Source organism: Durotheca rogersii (genome assembly GCF_024521655.1).
Source record: "Durotheca rogersii strain YMJ 92031201 chromosome Unknown GGS23scaffold_16, whole genome shotgun sequence".
NCBI classification, from domain to species: Eukaryota; Fungi; Ascomycota; class Sordariomycetes; order Xylariales; family Xylariaceae; genus Durotheca; species Durotheca rogersii.
The window spans coordinates 373,838-387,572 of record NW_026251247.1 but is presented as its reverse complement, the minus strand read 5'-3'; the positions used below and the strand labels follow the sequence as shown (position 1 = coordinate 387,572).

Genomic DNA, 13,735 nt, shown 5'->3' with positions numbered 1-13,735 from the left:
GGTAGCAATGAGACTCAACACCTGGGACTTATCGACAAGCCGGATTTGGGGTCTGTGTTTGTAGGTGTATTACAAACTAGGCAGTGGAGAGAGGCTCTAAGAGATGACTCAATCCACAACGCGGAATCGGTCCAGAACACCACCTGGCCAGCAAAACCGCCACGACCGGCTCGGAAGGCCGCTTGTGGTACTTGATAAGTGACGGGTTGATTATATTGGCCCGTGCTATCCTGAAGTTCTCAGCCAGGGAGAAGATCTGGAATGAGGGAATTTAGTGAAGTTATTCCCCCCCCCTCAGCGTGACTATCTACGACTTGCCTGCATTACGTTACATACACGTACCTACATAATACGTAGAGGAGACGACGACCGAATCGCCGAAGGGTTTGTCCGAGGGCCTGTCTTCTTTTTGCGGGTGAAGCATCCCGTACGTCGACTGGTGAGACCCGAAGTCGGAAACCCGATTGCGACATCTGTCGCCCTTCTGCCAGAGCCCTGAAACATACGATGGCAGAATGCCGTCACGAACTTGTGTATCGATGTCATGCGAGGTCTCGAGTTCTGGGAAATCGTGTTATCAGGGTTGGGAGACCTAGCGCGCCGACGGCCGCCCCAAGCAGTACAGGTGTTCCACTTTGCCAGCATCCCGGAGATTTCTTCTCTGGAATGTATGTATACCTGTCGGACCCAGGCGGCCGGGGCTTTTCCAGGCATGCAGATACGTACCGTCACCGTTCAGGCCTTCAATTATCAACCCCTGCACGTTATGTAGCAGTGACAGGCATATCCGTCTCCAGTCGCGTGCAACTCCTAACCTAACCTGTCTGACATACCTGCACACATATGTACTCGGCATGTCGATATATCTATACTTATCGCCATCTATCTAACTCGATATATAATACATGGGCGAATGTGTAGCGAAGGCCATTTTCGATCCCCTCGCGGTTCTTGGCTTTCGCTCGTAGGAAGGCCGCGAACCCTTGAGTGCTTCACGGCCCGCTTAGAGAAGGACCCGTCTTCCGCACCCGTGGTGGAATTGATAAGTCGGGGACAAGGACCGAAAGAGGAACAGCGCGACTCTATCCAAGCTATTCCCCCAGATTTGCGAAATAGTCTGTCGACCACACCATGAATCCTACGCGAGGAGAGAAGGGTTCCCATGTGATAATGCGATGCCGAGGACCCCCCCCAGATCTTCTAGGCACACCTCTACTACGTGCAGGCCAGCGCGAGGTGCGAAGCATATTCGGATTGGCCTCGAACAAGGAGCCTTGCACCGTCCTGTCGCAGGTGTGATTCTGGAAGATCTCGACGGTTTCTCTCAAGCCTCTTGGCCTCTGCGCCGGCCTATTTTCGACCAATGGGCTCTAATACCATCACCCATGCGCGTGTGGGACGAAGTCGTCGGGTACCACAGGCCCTCCCTAGCCACTGTGCCGGCCACCCCAGGCCAATTTGTTTCTCGCCCAGGCCTACGACACACCGTCTGCAAGGAAATGGCCGCGGGACGCCAGCGGTGGCATTGAGGACCTGAGTCTTCAAACATCCGATCGCCGCACATCAGCAAGTCCCCTGGCAAAGCCCGGTCGAGGAGAGGCTCCCAGATAAGCGTCTGATATGCTGTTTCGAATCGCCCTCTGCCGTGTTGTCCGACATGAAGCGATCCGCAACAGATCAGGAACCCGCGGCAAGATGCTGCGCACGGCGGCGGGCATCAAGCAAGCAACCAAGCGAGCGAGCGGGCAAGCCAAACCGCCTTCCCCAGCACGCTCTTCGGAAACGGGCCTCGACATTTCCAAGCGTAGCACTCGTCAAAGCAACATGTACACACGCATGCATTGTGTCCGACTGACGGGAAGAGCCTGACCCATCTGCCGCTGCCAATGCGTTCACTCCGTGTCGTAAGGAGGACGGCCCCAACTTGCGATACTGTGCTCATATACACCGTGGATCCCCTCACCTGGCCGGCGCACATACCAGCTATTTATTGCCCCCCGTACGAATTCCAATATAGAGCCTACCTAGCCAGTAGTACGAATTGCAGCGTACACCGTCTGGACAGATCCAGGCACACATACACAAGGGATTAGGTAATTGGAAATGCGGTGGACGAGGACCGAGCAGGACTGTGTGCACCTAAGGTAGGTACGTAGCGTTCACGGCAGGTATGCCGGCGGCAAGGTTGGATTTGCACCAACACAGATACCTCCAACGCCGGCCTCTAGGTATACCTGAGGTACCTAACCTCTGGCAGCATAATGTATGAGTACAGATGTAGAAGGTAAAGTAGGTAGGTAGGTACCTCCTCGGGTGCTAGCGAGGGACTGTACTTCGAGCAGGGCTAGTGGACGTTGGCGGAAGAGCCGACGGACGAGCTTGGACAGGTACCGCTAACCACCAGGTACCAGCCTTGGCCGGCTGGTGGGCCGATAAGGTACGGGCGAGGACCCCAGGCCAGCCCCGAAAGGTACAAGGCAATGTCCCTTTCCAGCTTCCCCGTCGATATTGCCCCCGCTACTGCAGGTCCCGGCCCAATTGGCAGTGTTCCGTTGTATTCTTGTTCTCGAAAGCTTCTGGGTTTCAGAAAGTACCTGGCCCCGTCTTACCAACGGCCAGGTACATAGGCAGGCAGCTTTGCCTATCCGGCCCCCACCTGGGCATCTGGACCTATGACCTGCGGGCAATCGCAAGACGCAATAGCGAGAGACGCAATGGCGAGACATTCGGTAGATGCATACCTTGGGCAGGCAGGCAGGCAAGGCAGGGAATGGGACCTCTAAGGTACCTAAGATACTCATAGGAGACGGGTATGTGTCTATTGGGGTTACCGTGTACGTGCATACAGCCTCCCGAGGTCCATGCTCTACCTCTCGTAGCAGCCTGTAAGAGGTACTACCTGGCCACCGCTCCGTCATCCCTAAGCGAGGAGAGGGCAAGAGCCACGTCGAGCCGTGCGGCGAGGCCTGGTTGAAATTGTGAAGCCCCCCGTTGTTCTTCTCAGTGCATACCGTGCATTGATTCGATCCGCTCCATCTGGCTCCGTCTGCTCCGTGCGTACATACATTGCATTGAAGTACCTGACGGGGCTAGTAAAGGTACCCAACTCTCCCCAACCACCTGTAAACTAGTCCTTTCGGTACTTAGCCTACTAAGCCTGAGTACATGCCTGCCCACGTCTGGCACAACATGCCTGGTACTAATCGTCCACTAATGGTCGCAGGGCATCGTCCCCGCCCTTATTAAACCAGCTTCCTATCAACTTCCGACCTACATACAGTACCGGACTCGCATCGCAGCCCTGCAATTCTGTCGTCCCAGAGCCATAGACATGGATACTTCCAAAGGTGGCCGTGGAATATTCCAATGCCACGCCCAGCCTGGCCTCGCTCGTCTCCAAGGGCCCTGGACGGCTTAGGTGCACCGGGGGACTTGGGACTCCATTTCCCGTCCAGACCATCATATATCACTCCCGTGCGTGGGACCCGTCGGTTCAGTTCGCCGTCGACACACGGGCCGACCGATGGTCAGGCCGAGAGAACTATCGCCATGTATTGGCAAGCATGCAACGAGAGCGTCGTCCCATGTAGTTAGGCTCTTCCCCCTTCGCCCGAGGACCAACGGTGTCTCTCTTCTAGAACCAACCTTAGGTTTGTGCTTTTCGCCACGGCTCGTCAAGACATCATTTGGGGCGAGGGAAAAAAAAAGCCGACCACCAGCCATCCACCTGACCTAAAGCGCCCGCCGGCAACCCGCAGAAGCAAGGAGGTCTTGCTGTTATTCATTCGCGCGCGTTGGGGACCGGACTGGGGGGCTTGCTTGCTTGCTTGGGGCGAAGACAGGCAGACCGAAGAAGAAAGAAGAGGACGAAAAAAGAAAGGAAGACAACGCGTGTTCTCGCACACCATCGAGCGGGATACGTCGATCCTTTTAGCGATGATCACGGTCCCCAAGTGCCCCCCCAGCTGCTTTTTATAACTTCGCGAGCCGGATGGAGCGAATCGGCAACTGCCGCCAGGGATCAGGCGTGGGAAGACAGCAGATCATCATCTCCCACCCAACGGCTCCGGCAGAACTACCAGCAGCTCCACGAAGCCGAGGTGGCCGCGGCGGGCAAACGGGGTAGTCCGAAGATCCATCTCCGTGGGGTTCATCAGGATCTTGATAATTAGTCACAGCCTCTGACCTTTTCTTTTGCTACAATCTCCGCCGCGATAACAGGGCGAACAATGCTTCAGACACGCTCGCCCGGGACGATTCGAACTGCACGTCCAACGGCGTAAGCAGCCACATCTTTTTCGTCTGCGTGTATGCTAGTGCAAAACAAGGCGATCTCATCCTCCCCCTCCCCCTCCCCCTCCCCCCGGGCGAGGCTTTTTGGGGGAGGTTCTTCTCTCTCCTTCGGTTCTCTTTGGGTAAGTGTGTCTGGTCGGTCACCAACCTCCGAATCTACCGTATCATCGATGTCCAATTGGTGCCCGTTATCAGCACCCCGCGATTTCACGTAGAGGTGCCGAGAGTCGTATGCATATGTGTGTGTGTGTGTGTGTGGTGTGTGTGAAGGACGCCGTTGGATAGGTTACGGCGTAGGTGTTACGAAGGAAGCTTCAGATGGTCTTCCTCTGCTACCCTCCGCGTTGCTCTCTCTGCTACTCGGTTCGCCGTAGGCATCGTCGGATTGGCTTGTTCCCCACGTGTTCTTTCACGCCGGGCTATTAATGACCCGTCTGTGAATTATAAGTCCAGGGGAGGTTATCTTGGATTACGGCGTTGGCAACGATGGAGGCGACCTTCCTAATCCAATCCTGTCCAGCGTCACGGGCCGAACAGGTGAGCAAGGCCTTGCCCTTTTGGAAAGGCTGCGCATGATTGGTAGAGACGGTGATTGCGGTCTACCGTGTAGCAGTACGTAGTATAGCATCCCCGTCGCGGGACCCTCGTTTGAGCGTGCGAGACCCAGACCACGCTCTCCCGCAGCTCCCGCACCTACATACGTGTAGAACGCGAGGTCGTGCGGCGGGAAGGACAAGTCGAAAGCTCCGGTTGACCGCCTGTACTGACCAGGGGACGCGATGCAGCAGCAAACAGGCCCCTCCGACGCATCAAGCCGACATTTAGAGAAGCGGAATCCTCCAAGACTTACCTGCATCCATTCGAGGAACCGCCAACACGCCTGAGAGATCCGGGAGGTCTCCAAGCTATGGCGACCGCTACTGCTCCACACGCATAATAGCAACGCCCACGAGGGTGGCGTATAGAGCGTCCTCGCTACCCGTGCCCTCCGAGGCGGCATCTGCCGTAGGCACGCAGTTCCTGCTCTTCCAGCTGCAGCTATGGAGTCCCTAGAGCTCTCTCTCCCCGTAAGCGGCATGACTGTGCCTCTTCTTATCTTCTCCCTCGGCCGAAATTGCCGAGACGGGATCTCCGAGTGTGTCATCTCGACGACACCCGGAGAGGACGTTCACAGAACGGCATGGCCTAGCTGACTACCTAATTCCTTTGACGGCTTTGCGAATGGCCGTAGACCGACTTACTTGCCTTCGACCCGAAGACGTCACCGTCTCGAGCGGGGCTTACAGTGTCTTGAGAATTGCAGCTCATCCCGAATGCGTCGTCGCATGAACACGGTGGGCGTAGCAACCCTGCCGATGCAAGCAAGCTTTTCTCGCATTAATGCTAGCGGCAATGCCGTCTTCGAGTCAGGCTAGGCCAACCCACGACGACGACGACGCGTCCACGACATCGTCCCAAGCTTCTTCACAGTTCGGCAAGCCAGTAGTTGGGTCGAGTTTAGTTTGGGGGGTAAGGGCCCTCTTGCTGTTCGAGCATCACGATCCTTCAACCCTCCGACGCCTAAGCTCGCGATCGACTGGGGGCGGTTTTTACTTGCTTATTTTTTTTCGCCGTTGCATCCAATTGTGTCACGCACGACAACCGCAATCCAGGTCGACGACACCGCTCTTCAGCCAAGGCACAGGATTTTGGTGCTACCCAGTGTACCAGGCCATGCAATTCGTGACTCGCCAGAATCGTCGACGAAGAGAACCCAAGTATCTTCTCGTGGGGTGCCCCGAAGAAAGGGAGCGTCGGTGTGGCTCGATTAGCTCGTGGTGGTTGTGCTGTAACGGGCAGTTGAGTTGTATTATGTATGTATATCCGCTGACAGTCAACATGTTGTCCAGATCCTTCCTCTCGACCCCATCGCCAGATCCTGGGCCGCGATGGAGCGCATCGCATGCGCACGTAGCGTATACTGCTTAGTATGCTTACGCTTTGTTCTGACTTACATGCCCATTGCAGGTCCCGATGAAATGCTGCGGACAAGTCTGTCGCTGACTTGCACGACCGCTCTCCGACTGTCGTCCCCTGTCTAGTCAACGGGACTACTACAAACAGCTCAGATCAGGTTTCAATGAGCCAGGTCGGATCCTACGCCAACCCCCCTCTCTCTCTCACTGGCTCGTCGCGGCAGAGATTGTCGCAGCAAAGGCGGATGTTATAGATCTACGACATGAAACCCAACGGTTCAGTGCTACCATCAGATTCACCCTAGCTTGGGTTGTAGATGATTCACGATAGCGGGGTTGCAGAGACGGATCGGCCTCACCCACCAGCTTGAGCAACGGACGACCACCGACTTAGAATCAGATATGATGTGCATACGGCTAGACGAGCATCACGAGCCCTTCCCATCCTCACGAATGCTGGCGCCCGAGATTGACATCTCGCCCTAGCACGCACCCGGTTAGTTCCCGACAGGATAGGGTCGGTCCAGAGGATGCCAGAAACAGCAAGCTACCCACGTAAGCACTATAGGCCGAATACTTGCACGGCCACGAGGTAGCGTCGACTCCACCGGCAGGAGAGATCGCTCGAAGTCCGCGTCCCTTCATCCTATCTATTCATGGGTCCCCCGCCGCCGACGTAGTGGGATCGTAAGCATGTCATTTCCAACACCATCGCTGCTCAACGCACCGCTCTGCATAATCCATCGTCCCATGTGCCGCGTGGCTCTACAGCCGCCATTAGTCTTCAGGAAGAAGGACGACGATAGGTCCCAGGTTATTCCCAACCAAGGCCTCAATCTGCCAGCTCGACCGTAATACGTAGTAGACGCCTCTTAGCGGCGAGTTCGTTGGCGAACCACCAGCAAAGGTTACGCCACGTTTGTCGTATGGCTGTGACTTATGTCTTATTAGCACCAACTTCCTTTCTCGTCTTTCTGGTGACCCTTGGGGGTACGGAGAAAAATGCCACAGAGGTTGTCGACAAATCAACATATGCTAGAAGTATCCCGACGCAAATGTGACTTCGGAGCTCTATAGGAGGCGCGAGTGCTCATCCAATGTCACCTCTCAACACCATCATTGCCATGGCGAGAAGATCTGACCAGTCAAGTGCCGCCCCTACCTAGTCTCGCTGCCAATAAACGTCCGGTGTCTTATTTTTAGGATGCAGATTAGGATGGGCGTCCCGAAGGCGTTGCTTGGGGCTTCCTAGCAAGTATCGCTATTTCTCAAAGACTACTTTCCTCGTCGCATTGCTTAGTACTCACTCAGGCCGCGTGACGGCGAGAAAGCGACGGCGCAGGACAAGTCGCCGGATCTAACAGCAGCAGTCGTGTATACACATTCTATATATAGACGTTGCTAGCTAGCTGATTGACTAGCACCGCTCATACCTCGCGCTGCTACCATAGCACCAATGGCAGCAGGGAGATCCAACAGTGCCAGAGAGGATGATGGGGCCAAGATTGGAGACCATTCCCTTCCCCTCTCTCCTCCCCCCTCTCGGCCACGGCACGCGCTAATGCCCAATAGAGCGATGGCAGGTTGGCAGGTTGGCCGCGCACAGGCGAGTCGAGGCAAGGCTGGTTCGCCGAAAACAGGAGAGAGACCGGGAGGAACAGGTGGGCGTGTTGGAGCTCGGCCCCCCCAACCCACGCCGCCCGGGTGCGGCGTCGATATGCCTACGCCGCGCACCAAACACGCATATAACAGGCAGGCAGGCAGGTAAGCATGAGGCCAACAACACGGCGTCCTCGCAGACAAGACATCCTGGGCGCGGCGCACACGCATTTCCACACGCGGGCGCGCGCATATATTAATTCGCACACGGGCGCGGCGGCAAGCGCTGCCGCGCGTCGGCCGAGGCGTCGCCCGCGGGCTGCTGCGTCGAGGCCATTATGCGGATATATAGGCACGCGGCGCCCCCCGCGCGGCGGCCAATAGGCCAGCCAGTACATGCGCCTGGCACCCCGCGTATGGAGGAGGTACTGCTACTTCGCGCGTGCACACGACGGGAGGCGATCGGGCGGAAAAGAAAAAGAGGATATATTTGGCGCTGGCTGACGGGATTCCGGGGGCTGGCGAGTGGGTGTGCGTCGGGTAGTAGAGACTCAGGTAGTGGTAGTAGCTATGTAATTGATGCCTACATTCGCGTCTTCGTACCCAACGACTAGAGTACCACCTCCCGCCACCGCCGCCACCTGTCTCTCCATCCCCTATCCCCGTGGCTCCGGGGGAGAGAAGGGGGGGAGGACAGGGAGGACACCGCTCCCCGCCCCGTCCGGAGACGTCTCCGGGGTGGCCCTGGGGGGCCCCCTTTAGCCAACCTCACCTACGCCCCGGCGTCGACCCGGGCGCCGGGAGCGCGCACGGCGGAACAGGCGCTAACCTGCCTCCCCGCTTGTCTCACCTGCCTATGCTGCCCGCCTGCCGTCGGGCTGTACCAGGCACCCCGCTCGGAAGAGAGAGAGAGAAAGAAAGGAGGGCGAGGGGCCTTGCTCCAGCGTATCACGTCCCGCCGCGCTGAAGTCGACGTGTCATCGACCCAGCCGCTCGGGGCCTACGGCCCATTGGTGGGCCGCGGATGCTGCACGACCTGGCTGTCACTGGTCTGAGGCGAGGGCGCACAGGGCCGAGGGGGAGGGGTGTTGTGTCTGAGGCGCGCGCGCTGCCTCTCTCTTGCTCACGTATACGCTCTCCTGGCGGAAGGGCGTCGGGGATGTGTACCTGCGTGCATGCGTGTCTGGCATGCAGGCGCGAGCGCGAGACCAGACGTCGGCGCAAGGGTGGGCGAGCGCGGGTAGGGAGGGAGAGCCAGACGAGCGCGCCGGCGACGGGCCCGAGACGCGGGGACTTCGCGCCTTGAGCCCCTATTCCCGCTCGCCGCCCCCCGAGCGCGCGAGTGCGTGTCTGGCCGCCCCCCCTTTTTTTGTCGCTCGCCTGCTCTGCTGGGGGAGCCTGTTTTTCTTTCGCCTCAGTCGCGGTCTCAGCGCCACGCCGGCGTCGGCCAGTACACGCACGTCCCTCCCCCAGCGCGGAGATGAGCAGTGTGCTGAGGTAGACTCTGCCTACAGCGCACACAGGGGGGCGGAGCACGTATCTGCTAGGAGAGGCCTCGTCGCATGTGCGCGCGCTGCCAGCGCATGGGGCGCTCGCGCCGGAGCAGGTCCTCCGTGCGGTGATGCCACGCGACGTGTACGCAGGTAGGTAAGCATACCGCGCGTGCGCACGACCCTGCCGGAGCATAAAGTCGCACAGCGCGCCGCGTCTCAGACCCTGCCTCGGACTGTCTCTGCTTTTCCTTCTTTCTTTTGGGCGTTCTCGTCGGCTCCCTCTCCTCAGCCGCCACTCGCCGTTTCGGAGAATTCTCCGAGCCTAGCGGCTCTGTTGTCTCAGACACCCAGCGGTTCGGATTTTGCCCCAGATCGTCTGGCTTATCGCCGGCCATGCTCTAGGCAGGTAAGGTCGGCGTGTGGGCGGCGAGGACGCGCCCTGCCAGCCATTCCCTCCGCAGCTCCGCGATGGCGCGAGCGAACGTGGGTGTCTCGGTCAAGTGTCTGAGCGGGCGACATGGATGGTGAGGTGAGCGCGCGTGTTTTGGTCCGCGGCATAGGCTCGTCCGCTAGGGCGACGCAGTCTCAGCTCTCCGGGCCTGAGGACGTGCTCTCCCAGGCGCCACGACTCCACGCCGCCTGGGCCCTAACTCTCTCGATAGCCGGATGCCGCGGGCTTGCTTCAGATCGCCCCATCCAGCGTCGCCTAGTCTGCGAGATTATCGATTACGATAGCCGAGCTTTCCGGGTCGTAGTTGCGCGCCAGAAGGGGGCGAGGAGGGGTGGGCTGAAGAGAATACGTCGAGATTGAGCTAGGATTGCTAGGATTACTTCGCTCCGAGGGTTGTTCGCCTCTCTTTCCGGCGCTCCTCAGCCCTCTGAGAGGGCTTTCTTTGCCAATTTGTGGCGACGGTAGCAATTCGCCCCGTGAAAAGTAGGGAGGGAGGCTCGTCAGAGTTCGGCAGGGGTTCTTCGACATGATTCTATGCGATGATTCTGCTAATTGGCTAGAGAAGACGCCTCACGGAGAGAACTATACGAACTATTTGGCTTCGCGACTGGGCTACTTCAAAGGGAGAGGGAAACCGGCAAAGAGCGCGCGGATTGGACTCTCACCCCGGCAGCGCCCCCTACTAACAGTACGCGGTGGCTCATCTACACCATCCAGTTGGAACCAAGATATTCACAATGCCATATTCGTCTCCCCCCGCCTCCTTTCGGGGTATTTAGAGATGGTAGAACGCCACCTCCGAGTTCCCCCTTCAAGATCAGCCACTCCATCTCGGCCACATCTCTTTCCGGCGGTGGCTCTTTTCTATATCAATATTCCGGCTCACTAGAATGCCGGACCCTGCCCTTGGTCATCGATAACGATGAAGAAATGGCCACGATGGCGGGGAGCACAAGGGCAGCCGTGTCTCTCTCTGCTGCCCGGGGACATCACCCTTAGAGGCCTTTGGCGCAAGAAGGCCCGGCGTGAGAGGGAAGATGTGCGCGAACTCGACATATTCGAAGATCGAGGTGTCGGTCAACGCGCAGTTGGTTATCGTCGTATGGCCCCTTCTCGGGGTCTCTGGACGCCAATTACGCACCAGGTTTCATAACACGGAAACAAGATTATTGATCGATTGAGTGCTAGATTGAAGTGATGGCTTCGTCTGATGATGCCGTTTCGGATGCTCGATAGCGCGGAAGCCACATCGGATACCAAGCGTTGCCGCATAGATATCCGAGGATGGCGATGCTGGCGGGTGCTGGGGGTCAACTCAGCCGTGTTAAGCAAGTACTAGGGGGCGTCGCTATGGGGAGCATCTATGCACAGATACCTAGGCATAGAAACCGCCATATCAGATCGGAACACAGGGATAGAGGTTTCCCGGGCATGGTAGACCCTGTTCTATGCCTTTGGGGTAGTAACTATAATGTAGCTGGTAGCTATCTACCTTGAGAGACTCAATTTTGGAATTAAGACAGTATGACCATGGCTTTCATTGTTATAAAATTCATGTTCAGTTCATACATGCAATAAACACTTAAGATATTGTCTAACTACGCGTCGTAATGTGAGAGGGAGGAAGGGCAAGTGATGTAGGCCTGCTTTACATACGACCCTCTGGATGTTCTTCAGGAACGGCGTCTTGTTGACGTCTCCATGCACGTTATATACCTACGGCGAGAATAAATACATAACTAAAGAAACGAATCCTTCGTCGGCGCAACCCTGGCAACCAGATTTGTTTACGACTTTGGAGCAGCCTTGAACTCGCTCACCACCTCCTGCTGGTAGGCAGTATATAAAGTAAGTTGGAGTTATTTACCAGGGGGAGGTCGGTCTTTGCATGAAGATCCAAGCTGATCCGCTCCGGTTTAGGATGCGTACACGTCGCACGGCGGCGCCCGGGGCATATCCGGTGCGCTCTCTAGGGACCCTGCTAGCCTGCCTAAGGCACTAGGTAGGTATGTACGTAGGTAGGTGGAGGTAGTATACCTCATATACGCTAGGTACCTATATAGGTGTTATATGCCGCCCCCCTCGTTCGTAGGGAGCATAACGACAAGTACCTAGCGAGTTGGTTAGTTGGACGGGTTTCGTTGGGTTAGGCTGGGCTGGGCACCGTAGGTAGGAGGTACCGACGTCGCTGCTGCGTTGGGCGGTAGTCATAGTAGTTTAGGTGGTTTAGGTACCTATAACTGCCCCTGGTAGGTACCTGGGGTTAGCAGCGGAGGCACCTACGCTAGGCATGTAGGTAGGTACCTACCAAGCAAGCTAGCAACCCTCTTATCTCTCGTCGTCGCAATTCTTAGGTTGCATGTCATCAACGACCTAACCAAAAACACAAAACACCAACCCTCTGTCGACTGTGTACCCGAGATACCTGCACACCTGGCGCGCCCAGGATGTCCGGCGGTCTGCTGGCCCTTGCCGACGCTTTATCGTTGCGTGCTGCGGGATCGCATTGGCGTTTCCGGACAGAGCCCACTGCATATCCACGCAGTCTATAGGTAGAGGAAGAGGGTCTGGTCCCCGTCATGGACTCCCCTAGGCCGTGTCCGTCCGCGGCACTCTCTCCCGACCCGAGACGAGCATCCTCACCACGGTCAGACCGCCCGTTGTCACCATCGCGCCTGTCTTCTCACGATCGGATTCACGGTATTCTCGAGGTTCGTCCTGCCTGCCCCGCTACGATTCCCAGCGAGGGGATGAGGAAGGACAGAGGGGAGAAGCGAGATTGAGAACTGTCGAGCTTTCTCCTCACTACGCCCAGAGGATCCTTTCTTTGCCCCCGCTCGCGACTCTCCGGATAGTGTTGGTCTTGGCTGACTGAGTACTTGGAGTACCTAGACTGCTAGAGAACGTGCCGACACGATACGTTCGCAGACGCCGACGCCAGGTTGGGGGCCCAGTAGTCCCGGCATGAGCTTCCAGTACCTGCCGTCGCCCGTGGTGGGGGACCGCGACGGAGACGGGGAGCTAAACGAGAGGACGAGCATCACATCAGCACGCGACTACGCCGTCAGCTACCAGGCCATGCGAATGTCGCCCAACCCGAGAAACCGGCGGCCGACGCAGCCGCCATCAGAGGACCCTAGTAATAATCACACTACCACCAATAACCACCACCCGACGAGCGACAACGCGGACAGCAGCATCGAGGAGAAGAGCTGGCTGAGGCACTACTTTGGCGGGCTGCTGTCGGTAGAGCTGGAGAACAAGGGAAGCGTAGCCAGGGACCACCTGGCCTTGGGTAAGTCCGCGAACGACCCCCTCCCCCCTTGCTCTCGCACGTCTGGCACGCTGACGGCTCGCAGAGCGGACGTTCCTCGCCTGGCTCCGCACGTCGCTCTCCTTCGCGTCGATCGGAATCGCCATCACCCAGCTGTTCCGCCTCAACGCCGCGATAGGCGTCGAGGACGCCAGCTTCGAGAGGACCCGTCACCTGGGAAAGCCGCTCGGCGCGACCTTCATAGGCATATCCATCCTAGTCCTGCTGCTGGGATACCGTAGGTACTACCAAAGCCAACAGTGGGTGATCAAGGGGAAATTCCCCGCCTCGAGGGGCACCATAGTGCTCGTCTCGCTCGTCGCCATGGCTCTCGTAGTCGTCAGCCTCTTCGTGGTTCTATTTACACAGCCTACGAATACCTGATCCGGCCGAGCCGTCCACGTAAACGGTGTGCGCGACGAGAGCAGAAATACTGTGCCGTATTTGCTGGTCGAGATTGCGATATGTGACAGCTTGATGCCGTGTACCTAGGCGTATAGCTGCACATAAACAAGATGTTACTTACATCTTTATATAATTGGAAAGTCGAATATTCAATAAGGCGTGTTGAAATTTACTCAGAAATGTTACGATAATTGAATTTGTACATGTGTTGTCGTCGTAGAGTGTC

The 13,735-nt window shown here is 57.4% G+C and overlaps 3 protein-coding genes across 3 annotated transcripts; 1 reads left to right on the top strand and 2 right to left on the bottom strand.

Annotated features, from left to right (window-relative positions):
- Nucleotides 1-4,355: 4,355 nt before the first annotated feature.
- On the bottom strand, nucleotides 4,356-5,555 carry GGS23DRAFT_131098 (uncharacterized protein). The gene has a single exon (XM_051511172.1). The coding sequence runs from the start codon at nucleotides 5,435-5,437 to the stop codon at nucleotides 4,763-4,765; it is 675 nt and encodes a 224-aa protein (XP_051370493.1). The 5' UTR covers nucleotides 5,438-5,555; the 3' UTR covers nucleotides 4,356-4,762.
- A 2,882-nt stretch (nucleotides 5,556-8,437) lies between these two features.
- Nucleotides 8,438-9,695, bottom strand: GGS23DRAFT_131136 (uncharacterized protein). Its single transcript, XM_051511173.1, has one exon. The coding sequence runs from the start codon at nucleotides 9,531-9,533 to the stop codon at nucleotides 8,796-8,798; it is 738 nt and encodes a 245-aa protein (XP_051370492.1). The 5' UTR covers nucleotides 9,534-9,695; the 3' UTR covers nucleotides 8,438-8,795.
- Nucleotides 9,696-12,145: 2,450 nt separating this feature from the next.
- On the top strand, nucleotides 12,146-13,706 carry GGS23DRAFT_574893 (uncharacterized protein). The gene is made up of 3 exons (XM_051516769.1): nucleotides 12,146-12,502; nucleotides 12,684-13,086; nucleotides 13,151-13,706. Exons 1-3 carry the CDS (start codon nucleotides 12,371-12,373, stop codon nucleotides 13,486-13,488), a joined length of 873 nt encoding a protein of 290 aa, XP_051370491.1. The 5' UTR covers nucleotides 12,146-12,370; the 3' UTR covers nucleotides 13,489-13,706.
- Nucleotides 13,707-13,735: the final 29 nt, after the last annotated feature.